The sequence below is a fragment of the Rhinichthys klamathensis genome, unplaced genomic scaffold, assembly GCF_029890125.1.
Source record: "Rhinichthys klamathensis goyatoka isolate OS25496 unplaced genomic scaffold, OSU_Roscu_1.1 h1tg000149l_1, whole genome shotgun sequence".
Lineage (NCBI taxonomy): Eukaryota > Metazoa > Chordata > Actinopteri > Cypriniformes > Leuciscidae > Rhinichthys > Rhinichthys klamathensis.
Window position 1 is genome coordinate 520,327 of NW_026606684.1, and position 22,773 is coordinate 543,099.

Sequence of the window (22,773 nt, forward strand, 5' to 3'; positions counted from 1 at the left end):
AGCTTATAGGTCAAACACTGAGAGCTTGCAGCCCTCTAGAGGAAGTTTAAAGGCCTCCTGCTGGCAGCCTGTCGCTCAGCCCGGTTTAAACAGGCTTCATTGGGCAGGTCTGTCGCTGGAGGACGAGGCTCGTCCCTGAGATGAAGGGGGTGGAGGAAAAACGGGGAAAAGATGAGGAACATCTATTATTCAGCAAACACGGCTCATCAGACCTGGAAGAAATGCGCTGCTGCTTCTGACGTGATTCGATACCGCCAGGAAAAGCCAAAAGAAGTGCTGTAGATTTCATTTGTGCTTGATATTTAGGAGCAAGCTTGAATGGGTTTATTATCCTTCATTCTGACTATATCTATAGAGAAACCATGCTGTATGTGCAGATTAAAAGGGCTTCGAGCAAAAGACCAGACTTTTGAACTCATGCGACAACACTGAAACACTGATTTGAAATCATTGTGCATTTTTGCCAGACAAAGTATAACGGGAAAGTACTGAAATGTGTGGCAAATGCAGGGTCACAAATGAGAAAAATCAGGCAGTTGTGGTACTGAACTCTGGACATTAGGAGAGGTAATTACAGTATAATGTTAAAATATTGTAAATATGATGAATAATCCCACAAGACATGCAGGAAAAAGCAAATCAGAGGAGCTGAGTAAAAAAAAACACCTCTTTGCCAATACTGTCCCCTGAGGAGAAATTTCCTGTAATCCGTGTTTAAGGAGAAGACAGTTCTGTCCTAAAGAGTAACATTCCATCAAACACCTTTTTTTCTGGATCTTCAAGGACATTCCAGCAAACAGAAGGTGCATGGAAATGCTTGTGCCGTCTCTTATTTTAGCCGAGTGGTCCCACAGGCCACATTCTGTTGTTAATTCACTCTGTTGATTGAGTCATTGTGCAAACGGCCGGCAAATTCAAAGACCACCAATTTGCAGTGCAAATCACATTTTTAATACATCAGTTCATACGCAAGCACTACAAGTAATTTCGCATCAGCCCTCTCATTGTTGGTAAGCATGCAAGACCATGTGACCGTTTGAGGTACTTTGCAGGGAGAACAGAAGGGGTCTTTCAGAACAGAAGAGCCAAAAAGAGGAAAACCATATGCAAAGCACAGAGGATTATGAGTATGAGCAACCGAGAACTCAACCAAAGCGTAATAAGCCCATAAAACAACTTCAAAATGAGGCCTGTCAGCCACTGCAGGGTTTAATCTGCATGAATTCTCCAGCAGAGGGCGCTAGTGAAGAAGGAAACATGCTGTCGGTGATCACTGCCTTAAAAAACAAATCAAAGAGTCTGATGAAGGACCCGTTTTTATTCAAGGTCTGTGGGTGAGAAATCAAATGCACTGCAGCAATGTGAGGGGAATAATGTAGCCGTTTGTAGCGCCAGGAAGTGTTTGTTCACATCCTGCTCTCTCCACGTTGGGAGGTGCCACACCTCTGTTGCGTCATCGACCCAGCCCTGTGTCGGTTTCCTTGTGTGTTTGCCCGTGTGCACCTGAGTGTTATATAAGGGAAGGGAGGGGGCAGCCCCACCCCCATGCCCAGAGGCTAGGAGATCTTACAGTTGCTCCTGGTGCAGTTCTGTGGCGGACTCTGAGGCGGCCGGATGGATTTGGAGCGTTTGAGGCTGTTGCCTTTGCTGCCTCCGGCGGCGTTGGCCAGCGAGTAGGACCGACCGTGCATCATGACGGCGTTCATGCCGTTCGCCATGGAGAATGACTTCAAATGGCTCTTGATGGCTACAGGAAGCGGTAGCTTATCGATTAGGTGCACAGGGGTACAGGAAACGATGGCGCGGCAGCACAAGTCCTGCAGACTGAATACTGAAATGACACACGACAAAACACACACACTTGAGTTACAAAACAAAGGCGATCAGGACATTGAGCGGTTACATAATCGAACCATAAAAACTAAATAAGCAAGCATGAGATACTCCGGGGATTCAATAGTAGCTGCCTCAATGCATCTGCATGCTGAGATCATTTTTTATTCTCTTTACAAAAGTAATGAGAACGTTTTAAATGATTCAACATTCCCTCAGCATATGTTAACACGATGCATGTATTTTTTTTTTTCAGATAGAGTCCAATGCAAATGGTGAGACTCACATGGGAAGCCTGACATGGGAATATTATTTAAGTATTAGAATGCAATCTACTTCTTTTTTTTTTTTTACTCTGGGAAGATGTTTGATATGTTTAGCTAAAACAACAGTGCTGTTAGCAAGGCTTCTTTAACACAGTCAGTGTTTGGGATTGAAACCATATTTACTAACAGCTGTAACTCTTGAATAGTCCTGTTCATGCTACAGTTTATAGGGGGTTCTAAACTTGTAATAAACATGAATGATATCTGTAACTATAGTGAAAAAGCCTTTATGTATAATGCATTTTAAAGGTATTCATAATGTGCATAATTGTAACCAAAGTTAAAATGCATAATACTTGCAGATTTACTTGTCACATCTGAAATGGTTGTTTGTCATGCGTTTTAATGCATATATGTTCTAAAGGAGTAACATACATATTATAATGTATTATAACTGTTTACACAATTATTCACGAGACTATATAAGCTTTAAGTAAAGTGTTATCCAAATAGGTTCATCAATCAAATCCAAATTAACTGACAGCGTTTTCTAAACCAACAGATGGATCTTTTATTTTATTCATAATATAATATAATTAGGGCTGCACGATACTGAAAAAATGAAAAACTTGTTAAACAACCAATAACATAACAGCTCCTGCATGAACAGTCAATGAGAGAGTGTAAATGGCTGACATTTTGAAAGGCATGTTGAAAGCATTTCCCGTTCTCTGAAATGCAGGATACCGCTTCTGCTAAACAGCTCATCTGGGGCACTGCGAGGTCTCATGGGAAAATCCCACATAATAGTGGAAACAGACAGAGAAAGAAGTGCTTCACTGAAAGCCTTCTGCCTCTAATTACGCAGCTCTGGACGACATACAGTGTGGTTTTCTATGCTAATGGAAAACTATGCTGATCGTGCCTTCCTGCATCACCCAGAAGGTTAATGGTAAGATGTCCACTGTATTAGTGGCATTACGGTCTAAAATATCAGGAAGAATATAGGCCTTTTTGTCACTTTTAATGGATTTGAAAGTGAGGAGATGTTGCCGTATCGGTCTATCACTAGTTATCTTATTCCTCTGAATGCTCAGGAGAAAGACTCACCTCTGTTGGGCTTCCAGAACTTCTCCATGCCATGCCTCATGAGCACGATGCGTGAGAGCTCCGTAAACGACTCTATGACGTTGAAGTTACAGAGGGGACTCACTTCGAAAAACGTCATGCCGTTTTTTTCTGCGTACGCCCGTGCCTGTTCTGTGGGGACCTGTCGCTTGAAAGCCAGGTGCAGCCGGTTACCCACAAGAATACGGGGCACACCAGGTGCATGCTGAGGAAAGACAAAGAGACCAGAAAGTGGGTTACAAAAGGGGGACCAGAAAGTTGAGAACGAGGGAGATACACAGTCCTGTCAGACTGAGTGAATCTCAAGCAGTGTCACAGCTAGCCGTCTCATTTATTTATTCAATACGGCCTGTCATATCTGTGCCCTTCTCTAGTCCACAGAGAAAAGAGCACTCTCTAGGAGCTGTACGGGGCAGCCGCAAATGGATTCAAATCAAACCAGAGTCAAGTCTCAAATCTTATTTCTTTGAATCGTGCTCCAAAAAGATGCGAGTCAAGACCAAGTAGGGATGCACAATATATCAGTACCGTACATAACCGTATATATCAATGCTCTGCATACCCAAGCCATTCGTGGACTCGCTGAAATAACATCAATACTATAAATTCCCTTGTTTGAGGTGTCCCATTAAGCTTACATGATAAAATACGTATGTAACTTTCCGTCATTTGTTTATTTGCTTGACGACAGTAATTTTATTCAAATCTGACCAGTTATGGCGGGATTCGGGTAAGTGGATCCACAGCAGCTTCGGCGCCTACGTTATGTACTGGGTAGTCTCAGCCTCAGACGTCACGCCCACGGAACGTTGGCTAAACGTCTGATGCATATGGTACACTTAACTGGAAACACTTCAGGAATGTCGAAGTCGTCATCTGATTGGTTGAATTATATCGGATTTCCGGGGGGCGCGAGTGTCGCGTTTATTTTCGGTCCGCCGGGAAAAAAAGCGCAGACGTGTGATTGCGGAAGAAAAACTGTTGTGTTTACATGAGTGACAATGAGCATTTATCAAGATCAGCTAAACGTAGGATTCTCAAAAGTATGCGATGTTCACGGCATAGACTCTTGAAGTTTTCTTTTCCTTCTTTGATTTTCTATTCTGACTGACTTGTTGCACGCAGGTCTGTTGTTGTGGGGAGATTTCCACGCAGCGAAACGTGACGCTGAACGAAACGATCTGTAATTGGTTGTTTTACATGTCGGTCAAACGGCCTTATGGGCGGGCCTTGGCCAAAGAAAGCTGCTATGAGTTCCAGACCTTCAGCCGTCAGTCTGAAGGTCTGGCTACGCGAGACTATGTACCGGGTTCTCATTGGTTTGCGATATGGGGGTTTTAATGCGCAGGGAAAGCTGTCTGCGAATCACTCGCCCAACAGGAAATTAGATCAAGTGGGGGGGGAAAGTCATAGCTGAAACTATCATAGCATTTCATTTTCTCCACGGGGAAATGTACTTTTAATGAAAACTTATAAACCGTTAAACACAGACCTACTGTAAGTAGACCAACTGCAACTATACGTGGTTGTTAATCGATAGTTTACACGTTTGTTAAAGTCATCTATTTTTCATTATACTTACATTTATTCTAATAATAGTTTACTTATAATATATAAAGGCTACTAATACTTATTATATTATACTTATTTTTAATTCTTAATAAATAAAAAAAACACTTCTGCCATACATTTAAATTGACGCCTGCCATGGTCGTCTCTGATGTAGACGTGTGTGTCCTCAGCCGATGCACCAATTTTTATAATATAATTAAATCTTACTGATAAATACATAGCCAAATGATTAATTTACATTATTACCAGCAATTAAAATAAATAAATAAAATAAAACTATAATGTATACACTAGTAATATAATATGGGGACATATCTACACTACTGTATAAAAGTTTGGGGTCAGTATTTAAAAAAAATATATATATATATTATTTTATTCAGCAAGGATGCATTAAATTGAGCAAAAGAGATCATAAAAACATTTGTATTGTTACATAAGATTTCCATTTTAAATAAATGCTGCCCTTTTCAACTGTCTATTCAAAGAATCTTAAAAAGAAAATTTATCACAGTTTCCAAAAAATAAAGTAGCAAAACATTGATTATTATAATAAATGTTTCTTGAGCATCAAATAATCATATTAGAATGATTCCTGAAGGATCATGTGACACTTAAGACTGGAGTAATGATGCTAAAAATACAGCTTTACCATCACACTATAAATTACACTTAAAAAAAAATATATATATATATATATATATATATATATATAAGTTATTTTAAACTAAATTAATATTTCACAGCATTTCTGGTTTTTTTACTTTGTTTTTTTTTGTGTGTAATTTTGCAGCCTTGTTGAGCATGAGACATCTTTTTAAAACATTTTGAAAATCTCACTGACCCAAAACTTTTGAACTGAAGTGCACATGTTATTATTATATGTTGATTGCTAAACCCGTTTCCTCCCTATACTCATTTGATGCTTACTGAGCAAATCCCTGTACCATGCACCCTTTCAAAGCTCAGCAAGGTCAAAGCTCATTCTGTGTTGAAATGACTCATTATGAATAGTCTGACTCAAGTAACAGCAGCAAAGTCAAAGCACAGCCTCAAGTATTCTAATATTTACCAAAGCAGGTCAAAAGTTCTCAAGTTTAAGTCTCCTGTTCCAACTAATACAACCCTCTTTCTCTCCATCATATGTGTGGTTTGTGCAGCACAGATATGTTCCCGACATGTATCCACTTAATTAAACACAAGAACATACAACTTTCAAACGAGGAAGGAAGGAAGAGACTGTAACAGAGAAGCCTACGAGGAAGGGGGCTGCAGTAAGAGAGGACATCCTCTCTGGATATCAAGCACAGGGCCAGGAACAGGAGGACGAAAGACAAAATAGCTATAATAAATGGAAGTAGGGCTGTATATATATATATATATATATATATATACATACATATACACACACACCTCAATTAAATACTTTTGAAATAAAAAAATAATAATTAACAAGGCTCAAACATTAATTTTGTAACAGACGTGAGTGTTTATTTGAGCATTTCCGTCAGTGAAACAACACACTAAAGCCTGTAAAACATTGAAATAAATATCAGTAAATAATGGTTACCGAAATAATTAGGGCTGTCAAATGATTAATCGTGATTAATCACATCCTAAATAAAAGTTTTTTTTACATAATATATGTGGGTGCACTGTGTATAATTATTTTATATATATAAATACACACACATGCTTGTATATATTTAAGAAATATTTTCATGTATATACTGTATATAGATTTATATATAATTTATATTATATATAAATATAAATATTTTATATATAAATAATATTTTTTTCTTAAATATACATGCATGTGTGTGTATTTATATATATACAAAATAATTATACACAGTGCACCCACATATATTATGTAAAAAAAACTTTTATTTTGGATGTGATTAATCATTTGACAGCCCTAGAAATAATATAAGAAAGTATTATTTAAAGGTGCCCTAGAATGTTTTATTTTTATTTTTTTATAATGTTTCCTGGGTTACCCTTATAATGTTAGTATGTTTTTTAGATAAAAAATAATCATAATTTAGAAATAAATGGCATTTTTCCTAGCCTGCTTTTAGCCTCTGATTTGAACACTCTGTTTGAAGGGGCGTGTCTGCTGTGGGATTCAGTGTAACCGCGGCCACTGCTGTGATTGGCTGACATGCTTGCATATGAAATAGCTACGCATTACATGTGAAACTCTCTCCCGAATACTTTTACTACTGCTATTATACGTTTTTACTATAACAGCTATCGAGATTAACGAATCGTGAGATGTTTTTAAAGTATTTAGATCTATTCCCATCACATAAAATGTTGCCGTGATGAGCATTGAGCAGATGACTGTGTGTTGATCGCAAGAATGAAGATCTAATCATTGCAAAGCAGTTTCTGCACTCTCTCTGCTTTCACCAATGCAAACACGATGATGTAAATACAGTAAGAGCTTCGTTGTGCAGTAACGTGCGTCATTGATTTCATAACGAGTTTGGCAAGTGTCCAGATAAACTCGCGCTGTGTGGAAAGATTGTTCTTTAATCGCTTTCTGTATATAATTTGTTCACAAATTAAATACGATTATTTTCATCCTACTAAAAGAAACGATGTGAAGCTGATATTTTAGTCACTGGCTTGACTTACTGATGCATAAACAGTATTGAACGATTTTGAGAGAAAGATTACCTGTCTGAACTTGAACAATTACTCATCAGAAAGTGTTGCTTGGTAGCTCGATCCGAGGCCAGCTCTGTATTGGCCCAAGTTGAGGAAACACTCGGTGAAATGTTTGGAAATTTCCAGAGAAAATAAAATTAACCCATTGTTTCTTCAGAGGTCCAGATGAAGGAACTAAAAAATACTTTTCTGTTCATGTGTACATCCACACTGAGCAACTGCCATGCTTCGGCTGCGCAGTTCCACCTGGCATTGAGGGCTGGCATTATGCAAATATTTGGAGGCGTACATATTAATGATCCCAACTATTGCGTCACAGTCGGTATTGTGTGGAGAACTGAACAGTCCAGTTTGAGATTCACTCTATGTCATGTCCATGCACTGAACTCTTGTTATTTGACTATACCAAGGTAAATTCAATTTTGAACTATAGGTCACCTTTAAAAAACATTCGTTCTATATTTCCCCACAAGATGCGTCATATAGCCTACCGCTCTGAGCTTTGAGAGGGATGTGGGACACGAGCAGGAAAGAGACTACTCTTTTCTAATGTCTTCATGTTCTCCCCTGATGTTCCGACCCACTAATACTCATAGCAAAAGGTATGAAGAGCGAATTTTATCTTCCGCAGTGCCAAGACATTTAGGCTATGTTTGCTTTTGCGCTGCCAGAGAAAGTGAAACTAAAATCACCGGCGTGTGTGAAATGCGCTATACAAATGAACTTGACGGTCTCGTATCTCTCACGGAGGAGCGGAAGCATGAAGGAGGAGCGACGACAGTGAAGATCTTATGTTGCGTTTTGTTGTATTATATGTGACAGCAGTCGTCTGTGAGGGGCTGCTGTCTTTTACTTTCAATTTGTATGTTTTATTTTGTTATTAAAATATGTTGATTGCTCGCCGGTTCCCGCCTCCTCCTTCCCACAACAACAAGCTACGGCGAGCCAAAAGGAAGAAACATTTATAATTCCCTGTGAAAATGAGAGAGACGCGAGTGAAGATTTGGGAAAAGAAACAAGAGATTCCATGTCCAGTGGAACTAATGGAAAAGCAGATAGCAAAATAGAATACAAAGCTTAAATTTATGGGCTCACGTATCTCTCTTAATCAGCAAGAATCCAAATATTTCCATGGCTGCAATGTAACATTTAATTGCTAACCTATTATTTCTTTTGTAAACAAAGTTTTGTGCTTCACTCGTGTCGTAATATTCACGTAAAACAAATCACATAAAAAAAAAAGTTTACCGGTAAATTCCTAAATGGAAGTTCGGGGAAGCCATTGTGGCTCTCTTTCGTACATCATCAATTACTTGCGTGCAAACTAAACACAATAAACGCTGTCATGTTATCTTGCTTTCAAGATGCCTGATGTTTGAGAATGCAATGGGCTTTATGCACAGCTTCACTACTTCCTGAACTTCAGCCAGCCCTTTGTTTCCTGTCTGTCATTATTGGACAAACTGATTAGTCCAGGTGTGCCTGATTATTGTTACTGAGGCCAGGCACACCTGGATTAATCAGTTTGTCCAATAATGACAGACAGGAAACAAAGGGCTGGCTGAAGTTCAGGAAGTAGTGAAGCTGTGCATAAAGCCAATTGTGTGACTTTTGAGAAGGCATGTGATGAGATTGATCCGCTGGTTAGTAGTTATCCTATCAAATCCTCTATTGAGTTTGCAATATCAAGCAGCATAACAGGCTGTTTTGTACAGCTAAAAATGACTAGAAGCGGATGACACAAGAAGCCAGACACATTCAAGTTACAAAAGCGTTCGCTCTGATGTTAAAAATAAGGTGGATAGCCAACAGAACTATGGGTATAATTGTGTCCTCACTTCCTGTTATCATTCAGAGCAGCTTAATCTTACCTCATCAATCTCCCTGATCCAGCGGTCTATCCCGTCAAATGACCAGCGGTTGGTGATGTCATACACCAACAGGATCCCCTGTAGAGGCCAAACAAACAATGCATTGTTAGCCGGTATCCTGTTCATGCAGTGAGGAGGAGGGGCGTTAACAGACTAACAGGACATGAACTGTGCTCGGCAAAAGCATTTCAACACGCTCTAAGCCCACTGGTGAGAAATGTTCTTGTTCAATTCCAACTTGTGAACTCACCTGAATATAAACATACTGGTCCTTGTGGATTATGTAAACTTGTTTATAGTAAGTGAATGTGTATGCCCTTTTTTGCCTTTGTCTGAGCACTCAGTACAACATCAGACCAAGAACATTAAGTGACACTTTACCTGCGCTCCCCTGGAGTACGACCTGAAAATGGTGCAAAACCTGCCTTGTCCCGAGGTGTCCCTAGAAGCAAACAGAGACAAGTCAGGACAAAAAGACTGTAAATACCATGTCAGTTAAGCTTGACACGTCAAAACATTTCAAATTTCAAAACGCAGTGAGCTGAGGCACAGAGGCATCATAAGCACATTTCTGATGCGAAAGCGGTCCCAAAAGGTAGGCAGAAAAATTGTCCTGCCTTTTAAGTTACCTTCTTTTGGCCACAATCAAATTCTTAGCAAAGGCAGCAATACCTGTGACAAGCTCTTTGAAAAATGCAATATGGCCGAAGAACGAGTGAATCACAATTAAAAATATAGTTACTTACAGAACGTGCTATGCATTTCCTATGCTTTTTAGAGTATAGCACTGCTGCTAACTTAACAACATGCTAATATTAAACTCAAGTCTCCATGCTTCACATAAGGAGCACTATTTGTGTGGCCCTCAGAGTTAATGCCTATGAAAAGCGTTCCAAATCTGTCACTTAAGAGGTTCTATTTCAGGTAGGAAGCTCCCTTAAAAGGCATCTGCCTATGTAGGCAGTAAATAGAAAGGCAGCTCACTTCATTTTTGGAACAAAGCTATCAATTTGAAATCGACACTGTTTTGGACGCTGTACTGAGTTTAGAGTTAACCCAAATACAAGATGACTCAGGCGTTTGTGTTGGCGTCACAGCCTAGAAAAACGAGTTTTCCACTGTGGCACGTCCGCACCCAATATAACCTTTCCAGCTGCATTCACTCTGTGAGAACATTCTCACAGTTAAACTGGCCGTAATTGGCTGGAAAGTGTTAGATATATCTGCATTAAAAAGTCAGAGTGGCCATTGCCTTTTTGAAGTGGTGGGACTGAACCCACTCTTGAGAATGCTGTTTAGCGCTGCACTTCCACAGTCGTATCAGAGAGCCCATCAGATTTACCTGGGAGCTCTGAAAAGTGCGTTAGCAAAGATAGATGTAGGGCGAGATGAAAGCCCTGAGGACAGACTCTATGAGAAGGAATATGCAGTAAGAAGCCCAATTACTATAAAGCATTACATTATATAGCCCAGCACATTACAGCACACCATGGGAAAACCCTCAAGGGTTTTGAGAATTGCTCCTCGGGCACTTACTACACTCTGTGTTAACGCTAATGAGCTTGTTGTTTGTCTTCGTAATGTGTAATTCTGCTGTCTTACAATCCAATGCCTTCCTGATTAGGAAACTTTTCTGTCTCTCTGGGGAAGTGGCTAAATGCTTCTATGGATGTTTAACAGCCTCTCAGTTAATGGAACGTTCTCTTATTTATGATTTATGAGCTCTTGCAATTATGTAATTTTTTAAGTATACACACACACATACATCATATATATATATATATACACACACACACACACACATAACCTGTCAAAAGTTTGAAAACATTACAATTTTTTAAAGTAGGTAGTCTTATATGTTCACCAAGGCTGCATTTTTACAAAAATACAGTAAAAACAGTAATATTGTGAAATATTACAATTTAAAATAACTGTTTTCTATTTTAATATACTTAAAATGTAAATAAATTCCTGTGATGTCAAAGCTGAATTTTCAGGATCATTACGTCAGTCTCAACTTTCCTGCTGAATGGGAAATAACCCAACACTCATATCTGTAAGGTTGATGAACATGATGGGCAGTGATTTATCATTTTGCAAATCTGTCTCAGTGCTTTTTTTTTCAGTGCAATGAGAAGGAAGGCCTGCTGTCTGTGGATTGAAGCCCAACTATAACACACTGACTCTTAACTTAAAGACTGCATTTGCTTTTAGCAGGTGATGCATCATTCTGTCATGAGGGGAACAAGACAGACAAGAGTTGTGATCCACTTACCAAAGCTCTAGTTTCACTCTCCGCCCGTCCAACAGGATTGTGGTGGTCTTGTAGTCGATTCCTGCAGAATGAGAGACAGAGAACACTTAGATAAGACCCTTACCTGTGTATGGTTGTCTACTACTGAAAAGAAAATAAGTCTAGAGAGGATCGGGAACTTGAAAAGCTTCAGGCGTCATGGTGATTGCATTTGGTGTACTACCTAATTTAATTCCCAGCCAATTCTTTCTTTCATTAGAAGGCCGTAAAGCTGAGATGACCATCTTGACAGCACATTCAGTGGAGAGCCTGACAGCTGCAACCAATCTGCTGTTACTTAATGCTATCATAGCAGAAATGTGACCAGGACGCTTCCCATAAGGCGATTATCTTGACTACATTTATCATTCATAAAATGAAAATATGAACAGTACGGGCTCCATTAACTGAATGGCACTATCTGCATTTTCGGTCGCTTCACAGCAGGTCAGCATTCAAACCTGTTTTGCATTTTAATAGACAGCTCTGTCTCTAACAAAGCGTCTCTTTCCATACAGGCCAGTGTGTGTATATATTCACCATGCCAAGAACGCTTGTCTCAGTGAATCATCTTTTTGTCCACTTGAAAAATCTGATTATCAGTAATGCTGACAACACGGACATGGACTACACCTGCCTGGAGTAGCCCGGGAGAGTTTATGAGAGCGGTTTTGGCCATTGCTTCCTCAGGAACATCAGTTCTAGAAAGGAAATCAACTTTGTTCCTCTCTGATTAGAGGAAAAAAACAAAGTCACACCCTTCTGTAGTCTATTCCACTTTGATATCGGCTGTTTACTTCCTGCAAAGACAAAACAAGTGGGGACACAGCAGAGTAGGGCTGCATGACTAATTGCAATATTTCTGATAAAAATTGTAATTACAATTTAAACTTTTTTTTATTTTTATTTTTATCTCCAGCTTTGCTGCGCTTGTTTGTAGGGCTGGCCAAAACTTTTGTCATTACGCTAAATCCTATACTGCTGTTTTACAAAACAAAAAGAATAAGAATAATAATAGTAGTACAATAAAATTGCTATTATTATCATTAAATTAAAATAAGAAATATTACTATTGCAATTTATTGTATTTTTTTACAGGACATCTATAAAATAATAATACTAATACTTATGGCTATCTTAATTTCTTCATTTTCGAATGTCAAACCATTAAGTTTTTATTTGGCAGAAAACCGCAGGGAGACCCTTAAAGTTTCTCTTTTGTTGACAAAAGCATGTCAAGTCACAATTTTGAGTTTTGATTTTGATTAATCATGCAACCCCAAAGCAGAGGCTTTAAAATGGAGAAAGGTTAGGGCAAGGATGGGCGGGCATCCATATTTTTTCCGACAGATGTCGGCTGGTTCTGAGCCCATAGGCTTCGTCTGTCCTCCATTATTAAACATCTACAAGAGAATGTAACAAGAGGGAAATGACTTGCACTTAAAAAGAACCACTAGGGCTGAGTTCCTGCTGCTCTCCATCCTGCAAAAAGCTTTGCTCTTAAGCAGGGCAGCACATCAAGCCAAAGGCGCATCACACTTCCTTCCTCTTGTATCCCTCCTCCTTCGTTCTGGGTAAGTTTATGGGCAGATGACAAGGGCAGTGCAGTGTAATTATCATCTCAGGTTCCAGCTCCGGGCTGCAGGCCAAGACTTCCCAGCCTGAAGCGGCTAGTTTTGAGGAAGAGCCTGGAAGTGAAAGCTCCAGCAGGACTTGAGGACACCTGAGAGGGATTGAGTGGACAGTGACACACGCGGGCATGTTTAATTCAATTTAAACAGCCTATTATCAATGGTTGGTGGAAAACATAAATTGCTTACAACTGGAGAATGTAGAAGCGTTGGATTTCTTCAACGCAGGAGGCCTTTGCTTTTAGAGCATGTCTTTGTGTCTCATTGGTGTGCTTGCTCAGAACACATTCAGACAGTCTGAATAGCAACGTGCCCAGCTACGCTCAGGAGCCAGAACTGGGTGCGTGTGAGTTTGAAAGTAATTTCAAAGACTGTGAGCGCATGAGAGTAATGAAACTAACATGCCTGAGGCTGAGAAAGCTAGAAAAGCTGGTTTCACTGAGACCCTGCACTTCAACAGTAGCACAGAACATGACTCTATGCTGACTTCCACATCTGATCATAACTTTATCATTCATCAGAAGAAATGCTGATACTCTCTTTTTACAAAAAATTGAACACAATAAAAGCAGTTTTATAATGATGTTTTAAAGGTTTGCTCCAACAACGTATTCAGACTTACTGAGGTTTAGCTGCAAATCTGACTTCAGGCCTTAATTTGGTAAAAGGTCTAATGAAAACTGACTACAAATATGATAGGAGGGATAGCAGTGATTTTGTACCAGGACTGGGGAAATGCTACATATTTTCAAAATGGACTGGACAACTAATTGGTCTTAAAGGGATAGTTCAACCATAAATAAAAATTTATGTAATTATGTTTGCCGTTCCAAAACGGATTGACTTTCTTCTGCGGAACACAAAATAAGATATTTTGAAGAATGTTGGCAATCAAACAGTCTATTAATATATATATTTTTATGTTTCAAAGAAGAAATAAAGTCCTACAGGTTCGAAATGACATGGGGTTGAGTAAAATAATACAGAATTCTAATTTTTAATGATGATTTTAATGGTTAAACTAAAGATGATCAAAAGTGGCAGTAAAGACATTTATAATGTTACCAAAAGCTGCTTTTCCACCATCGGGCCGAACGGTTCTTAAAACAGTAAGAACTGGTTCCAGTTGTATTTCCACTTGAGCCTGGTAAGGCACGGCATGATTACAAACTGTGCTCAGCCCGGATTTCTCAGAACGGTTGGCTAGACGGAACCGTGCTGGTAGGATGTGTGTAGTGATGCCGCCACTCAGGATTGGTCACTTCACTTGTCTGTTGCCTCCCTACCAATTTCTCACAGATTAATAATAAAATTAAAAGAAATATCTGATCATCCTCCATAATGGTTGCTATTTACATCTCATATCGTCTGTAAACTGTTGCATTACCAAGGCAATGACTGGAGCATTTGTATTTAGGGCTGCAACAACTAATCGATAAAATCGATAATAAAAATCATCGACAACGAATGGCATTCTCGTTTAGTCACGTCTGCCGACCGTGTACGTTAGCGTAATTTTTAACATAGCTTGCCCTGTCAGCCGCGCTTTGACAGTGTGTTGTTTAATGTGTGATATGTTTCCTCAGCACAGAATTTTAATTTTACGGTTATATCCGTATAGATTTGTGGGGACGTGTTTGAACGAAGCGTTTTAGGCGTTTAATTTTTACAAAGAATCTCTCTTTGCGTTTGAGACTTTGAGCTTTGTAATTCTGCAGATCTTATACATGCACAAACAGTTACATAACACACTAAAGAAAAAGGAAAACAAGAAATCTCATCATCATATGACCCCTTTAAGCAAAGAGAACGGTTTGGCCTGACAGTGGAAAAGCGTCTAAAGATTTCTATTAATACATGCTGTTTTTGAACTCTCTTTTCATCAGAGAATGCTGGAAAAAATGTATCACAGTTTCCACAAATATGAAGCAGCACAACTGTTTTCAACATCGATAATAATAAGAAATGTTTCTTGAGCATTCAATCAGCATATTAGACTAATTTCTGAATGATCATGTGACACTGAAGACTGGAGTAATGATGCTTAAAATTCAGCTTTGCATCACAGCAATACATTACATTTTAAATCTATGAAAATATAAAAGTTACAATCCCACTATTTTTACTGCATTTTTGATCAAATAAATGCAACCATGGTGAGCAAAAGAGATTTCTTTCAAAAACATAAAAAAATCATACCAAACCCAAATTTGTGAATGTACTTTAGATGGGATCTTGTGTTCATAAACAGTTAGGCGAAGAGCAACAAAATGGAATCAAATTGGTCTTGAGATGCATTTTTAAAAGTTGTTCTATTTATAACTTGACAGACGGTCTTAAAAAACACTGGCGGATAGGGGATAAATTCAAAGATGCAAGTTTCTGAGGGTCTTACCTTACCAACTGTCAAACAACTAAATTATACTGCCAGAATACTAAAGCACATACAAATAATACACATACTATTTAAAAATGGCGGGGTTATTCTGGATACTCCATCTGGCGCGTGCAATGATGACGCAGATTCTCTGTGACCAATCAGCAGTCGGCATTGTTTTCACGTCACATTTTAGTATCGGCTTAGCTCGCCTCAGCTCGCTTAGAACCTCGCCGGAGGTGGTACGAAAAAAAGTACCCGAAAGCAGGTACAGGTACAACTTTTACACAGTGGAAAACCAAACAAAGGCGAGTCGAGTCGAGTCGAGCCGAGCTGGTACTGTGTAGTGGAAAAGCGCCATAAATTATACTGCTAGAATACTAAAGCACATACAAAGCACAGCCACTAAACACAAGTTTTGTGCTCAAGAAAAAGATAAAATAGACAAATCTCACTAATCAGCCAGTTGGTTGTTGGTAGTCGACCACACTGACCCGTCCGTAATACTGGACACCAAGTGGCAACCAAAAAACCAAAAATTATCATGAACTGCAAAAGTCCAATAATATACTAAATTATTAATTTTGATGAAATTCAACAGTTTTATGGTCTTAGCAGTAATAATACACCAAACAAAGCACAAAAGATATGGGAAAGAATATACATATTTTTCCTCTTTTAAAGAGCAATGCGTCCATTTATTATGCTATGCTAAAAACACACAATTACATAGTTTGTTGCATTTTACAATTATTTTATTTGCATCGCTGTTTCCTCACTGTCCGTGTGTGATAGATGTTTGCTGAGCCACGGTATGGTCAGTCTTGTTCTTTTTTTTATGTATATTACACAATTATAGTAGCAAGTTAAATGTCACAATAACATTATTTTGGTTTAATCTACTTTATTTGAACATTCATTTGGAGTTAAGTGCGCACAATCTTTAACGAGTAGTTCGATGGGTTTATTCTTACTGTTCTTTTTTTTCTTGTTTGTTATAGCTGAGTCCTGTGAGCTGGTACACCGTCAAAAGGGGTTTGTGTGGTAACTTTGGACGTACAGTATATGTACTGTTCCAGGCAATGATATAGCCACAACCAATCCTTTTTCTGCTGAGGGGACTCCAAGGACAATTTTTTTTGTTTGTTTTTTTACTGGGTATATTGGATGTTTTCATATTTGTTTATTTTGAGTAATGGCCATTATGTATGCTTCTCCCCTTTTGTGTTCATTTGTGCTGCCCACCAATGTATAAATTCACTAGCTGTGTATGTAAGTTGTAATTGTGTTCTATGACATGGTTCTGTAGTCTCTAGACCTCTGTGTGCAATGACCTATCTTTAATGTATACGTTTCTTTATTTCTTTACTTGTTTTTCTATTATTCCTTTTTTTACTTTGGTTTAGTTCAGTTAGCTTGCCATTGCTTTGCTTTTTGACCCCTAAGTGTTTGCAGTAACCTGCTGCCTCAGTGTTCTTTGTCCCTTCACTGGTCACATCTAACACAGTGACCCAATCGAAACAGAACAGAAAGAAAATGAAAAGTACTGTTTAATGGAGAAAAACACTCTATCATGGTTATATTGCAATCACTGTGTTTGTCTGAGCCAAATCCATCAATCACTAGCAGGCCAACCAAGATGTCTGCATCTGCAACTTTAGACTCTAAATATTTACAGATGTCCACTCAAAGCCAGCGCAAAGACAAATCAATGAGAGTAAACACCACAGAACCAATTTATAAGAATACAGACTGCTAAATTTAAAACCAACAGCATAAGGTGTTTTAACAAGGCTTCTCTGAACTCATACAATTTTTTATTTGTCATTTAGCTAAAGCATTGTAAAACGTAGGTGACTGCACATAGGCTATATATATATATATATAAATAATATATATTTAACTCGTTTTGCTATATATATTTCACTCGTTTTGCTTTTGAATGAATATTAAGACAAATATATTATGAATGATAATAAGAAGTTAATTTTATCTACACATCAACTCAAGCTCAGTGCTTTATTGTCAGCTCCCCAGTGCTACCAAATACTTTCTGTAGAACTTAGTAGCTCCGGTGCCGCTGCCCTCAAATGTTAGTCTGGAGCCCTGTGAACTTAAAATAAAACTGCACATTGTAATTTCTGTACGATAAGTCTATTTATTACCAAAACATTCGTCAGTAATACAGTCAAAATGGGGGAAAATATGAATAACTGCATTCCAGGTTGATTTAAGGTGTGCCCCTAAATTTTCTGCTTGTCCTCCTAAAAAAATTTCAGTAAGGGGCTGTAGTGCTCCTAGTAAAAAAAAGTTAGTCTGGAGCCCTGCCTTATAGGGTTTGAGCTTATGACCTTTCGGTTACCAGCCTAGATCATTAACACCAAGTCTACACCGCCCTCATGTCCTCCTAAAAACATCTAAAAGCAGTTTTATTCTAGTGGTCAACAGATATTGGTTTATTTGATGGCCGATGCCGATATATATATATATATATACACACACACATATATATAGACTTTTTATTTATTTAAATTACTATTAAACAAATAAATAATTTGAAAATGAATTAAAAATAAATCTCTAAATTAAACAGACTTACTTTTAGATGGCAACTTCTTGATTCTGTAATTGTATTACAGTATTTTCACAAATAAAGAAATTGTTTGGAAAAATATGAATAAAAAGGAAGTACACACTGTAACCAACAGGGCACTCAGTAATCTGGTAAGTTTGTTCTCACTGGGAATCATATGGGGGTTTTTTTCCGGGTAACAAATTTTACATTGAGCACAATGAAAATTACATGAATATGACATTTAATACAGTACAGCATAGTTTGAAATCAAGGGTTTAAACTTTAAAGTTTATCTTTTATCGTCAGTGAAGCTGAACTGACCGTCACGCACAGAGTAACACATTCATGAAGGCTACAAATGCCCACTTTGAATCTGAACAACTGGATTCGACTAAGTCTGCAAGGTTTGTGAAATTAAATGTTCATTATATATTCAAAGATTTGTTTAAATGATATAAATGCATACTTGCTGAATGCTGATAGTAAATCAGAAAGTATTATAGTGTTTACCTTTCTGTTAATAATAATATAAAAGCAAACACTATAACGCTTTTTTTGCATACAGTTTATTTTCTTTGTTTAACAGTTCTAGTAATGTATTAGACAAAACATAGATCATAAACAATGAAGACAGAGAATAAGAGCGCTGGCTCAGGCGCTGCCGTTCTCAGAGCAATCAAAATAAAAGTCCCACTTCCAACACGTCGGCCAAACAGAAAAACTTAACACCCAATGCCGATATTTAAAAATAAAATAAAAAAAAATAATAAAAAAAAATATCGGCCAATATGTTGGCATGGCAATATATCGGTCGACCCCTACTTTATATAATGAGATGACGTTTTTAAACCATAAAAGGAACCATTCTTGGCTTTAATACTTCACCTTGCTCACAGCCAATACTGCCAATACCTCCAGATACCCTATGTATAATTCATTAAAAAAGCCTTTCAACATTAAAACAATCTGAGCACATCAGGATGGCATCTCCTCTCAGGGATGTATACAAGCCTGCAGCGGAAATCACCAGCGCTGCATCCACGGACTGCTAATGGAGCCATCGGTGTTGATTTTGAGGGATTGCAAGGCAACTCTTTTGAAGCTGGACCAGCAAGCTCCCAAGAACACTTCAGAAAACAGCCATCACTGTGAGATCTCTCACACCCATAGAACACACTGTTCCCCGACAAGATAAACAGTAGCCCCTAAAAAAGGGATATTAGCGACCCAGCTCACATGAGGCTCATCTGGATATGAAAGGCATATCGGTCTATAATTGGTCTATCACCTCACTGGCTTCAGCCTAATGACAGAGCGTGGATGATCTCATCTCATCACAGCCGATGGAGAGCCTTTAAATAAATCAAATAAAAAGAGCTTGTGTTTAAAACTGGTCTTTACAGTGTGCTGTACTGACCTGTTCAATGAAAACAGACACTTCCAACTTCTTAGTCATGTTTACTTGTGTGTTTTGTATCCTGAGGGAAATCTCTGTGCTGGAACACTCACCGAAAACATCTAGTACAATCTTAACTAATAAATAAAAGAGTTCAACCAATACTGATTTTTTGACCAATACTAATACAGATTATTTTTGATAGCATCTCAAAATTACAGATAATGGGTGTATGACCAATATTCATTCCACACACTTTGTAGGTTAAACTGTTATTGATTCCACAGAAAAATGACACCATTTGAAAGAATAGCACCCAACGACAAAATTCAGCAGTAAGTATCTGTATTTTTGGATAATTATTCAACTCTTTAAATAGCAGTCATTCATTGTGAAAAATGTGCAGATTAGACACAGCCATAAACAAAATAAAGAAGAGAAAATAAACTTGCAACTACTAAGATCAAAATAACTTTGCATAAATAACAGAATGTTATAAATATTCCTTAAAATTAATATTACTTCATTATTAACGAGTAAAATGTTTAGAATACACATTGGGTGTTGATTTCCCCCATGATCATTATTATTGTGAAAAAATAAAACAAATTTTAATTGGTTCTGCCGGTTATCAGGTACTTGTCGTCATAAAAAAAATCAATATGGGTTGATCTCTACTCATTATCCATATCCAATAAGCAATGTGTAGAACTGATTTAAATGATTGTTTTATTCCTACTTTTAACACAATGATACTAAATGGTTATTATACTACAAAAATAACACATCATTTGCATAATTAATATTTTATTAATATTGTTATATTATTATATTATGCAAAGTTGATCTGCGATCTAGAGGGTCACAAATGTATTTTTTTGTCATTGTTTAAGCTACGTCGAATAGCTACACATTTCTTATTTGAAAATAAATGGCTACTTTTAAAAAAGTTCAGGGTGCAAAAGAACCAGCACCTAAAGAAGTGTAATAAATAGCAAAGTTTCAGCTTTTTATATTTTTATCAACAACTGTTATATCCATACCATGAACAATCACACATAGTCAATCAGTAAATCACTCAATCATCTAATAAATGTATCATTTATCCATCAAGCAATAACCAATTAAACTGAGAAGTGTGAATATTGGTTAACAATACTGTATAAAAACGATTATCAGACATCCACTAAAAAACTGAAGTGTATGTTATACAACTACTGAGCGGAAAATGTGCAGCTTTTATATAACAATCTGATTGGGCAAATGTGAGAATTACACAATCCTCCAAGAGATAAACAGAATAATAAACTATTATCAATCACATGCGTTTCCACCTCCTGTAAGTCACTGACACTGCAATATGGCACCCACAGAATGACTCAGCATAAACACAAAAATAATATTGACTGTGCTATTTGGAAAACCTGTTAATACAACTATTCTCTGAATGGCTCACAGTGAGTGACAGCCTTGATCTGAGATCATTCTGGCTGAAGGATGTGTTACTCGCATTCTGCGTGAAGAAGATGTGTGGGATGTGTTGATTAACTCACCACTGCTGTAGGCATATGGAGACTCAGCAGATCCATCTTGAAGGCTGTCCAGAATCTCTCCTTTTCCCACATCGCTGTCTCCCACCAGGAGGAACTTGAGCAGGTAGTCGTAGCTCTTCACAGGGCTGCCCTGGGTGCCCATGATCGCTCACATCAGAGCCAGACTGAGAGCAAAGGATAGGAGACAACTGTGTGTGTCCCTCTCTGATGTCAAAGATGGGCCCTGGATCCTCCAGAGCTTTGGGGGTCTGAGTCTCTTGTGTCAGGTCTATCTTTAAATGGGTGTCAGGCCAAATCAGCAGACAGACCAAATCAAACCATTTCCCACCCGTCCAGTCCAGACCCGGAAATGGTTTAAAGGGTACAGCCTTGTGTCCAGCCGTATTCACTCGTCCAGTCTAAATATTGTAAAATAATATGGATCATCAATGCATGCATACTTTATTGGCTGGCAAACTGAACAACTAGGTTGTTTACATTTCTTCCGACACGCTCAAATCATCGTTACTGACAAGGAATGAAAATAAAACGCGTAAAAGTCTCAAAACAATTTAGCAAAACATCTATTGTCTCATGGCAAATTATTGCTATACGTTAATAGAAAAGCAATGGAGCTATCAAGCTAGTGCATTGTTAGCATGCGCCTGCCAGCCTGTCAATACAAAGAAATAATCTCATCACAATTTTATCTCATAATCACCTGCACGGTTCTGACAATATTAACAATAAGAAATGTATATTTGTTATCGTAAAACTAATTAAAATACATTAAAGACGAGCCGTTGTTCAGGTGGAGTAACACAGCATCGGCTAACGCTACTAGCAATGAGCCCTAGCGCGTCAAAAACAAGCGCACAACATTGATTTTATATCACAGTTAAGGGAATAAACTTCTCACAATCACAATATGTTCCTGCTGCAATTTGATGTTAGAAAAACTTCAGCCTGACAGAAGGAAGAAGGATATCCACATTCGCGCTCCAGTTAGCTTGAGCAGCCGATGCTAGCGCGTCTGGCAGAAATCATGGCTCCATTTCTGTTTTTCTCTGAATAACAAAGATTCATGTGAGATCGCGCTGCTCGTCTCGGGACCTCTGCGCGTTATCAGTCGCTTCTGGGGCGAGGCGCGGTAAGTGAGGGATTAAACAATAATCCGATAGACCCGCAGGTTATTATTGCTTGTGCTGTAAATGCTCTCGGATATCCAAAAATATGTCCCATGTTCTCTCACAGAGGAGAGATCACACACACTGTCACGCTGAGCTTTCACCTCTGCGTACTACTGCGCTCTGACTGACTGTACCTCCCCCTACACACACGCGCGCACGCACACACACAAATATTTTATTAAAATGAATAAAACATAAGTATTTTAAATATTTTGATATAAAATTAATACAAATAAATTGTTTTAAAAATACCTTTACGGTTTGGAGGATAGATAGATAGATAGATAGATAGATAGATAGATAGATAGATAGATAGATAGATAGATAGATAGATAGATAGATAGATAGATAGATAGATAGATAGATAGATAGATAGATAGATAGAGAGTAAATGACAGAATTTTCATTGTTGGTTGAATTATATTATTTT

The 22,773-nt window shown here is 38.1% G+C and overlaps 1 protein-coding gene across 1 annotated transcript; it reads right to left on the reverse strand.

Moving 5' to 3' along the window:
• Positions 1–928: 928 nt before the first annotated feature.
• Positions 929–22,464, reverse strand: rab40c (RAB40c, member RAS oncogene family). Its single transcript, XM_056258164.1, has 6 exons — positions 21,175–22,464; positions 11,625–11,685; positions 9,731–9,791; positions 9,350–9,427; positions 3,210–3,432; positions 929–1,831 (listed from the first exon to the last, which is right to left on the reverse strand). Exons 1-6 carry the CDS (start codon positions 21,314–21,316, stop codon positions 1,557–1,559), a joined length of 840 nt encoding a protein of 279 aa, XP_056114139.1. The 5' UTR covers positions 21,317–22,464; the 3' UTR covers positions 929–1,556.
• Positions 22,465–22,773: the final 309 nt, after the last annotated feature.

Excerpts from the sequence above, each read along its gene's own strand:
- rab40c (XM_056258164.1), bottom strand. The coding sequence starts at position 21,316 with ATGGGCACCCAGGGCAGCCCTGTGAAGAGCTACGACTACCTGCTCAAG. Across the intron at positions 11,686-21,174 it reads TCCATATGCCTACAGCAGTG|GAATCGACTACAAGACCACC; the intron begins GTGAGTTAATCA and ends CTCATTCTGCAG. Across the intron at positions 9,792-11,624 it reads AGAGTGAAACTAGAGCTTTG|GGACACCTCGGGACAAGGCA; the intron begins GTAAGTGGATCA and ends GTTTGCTTCTAG.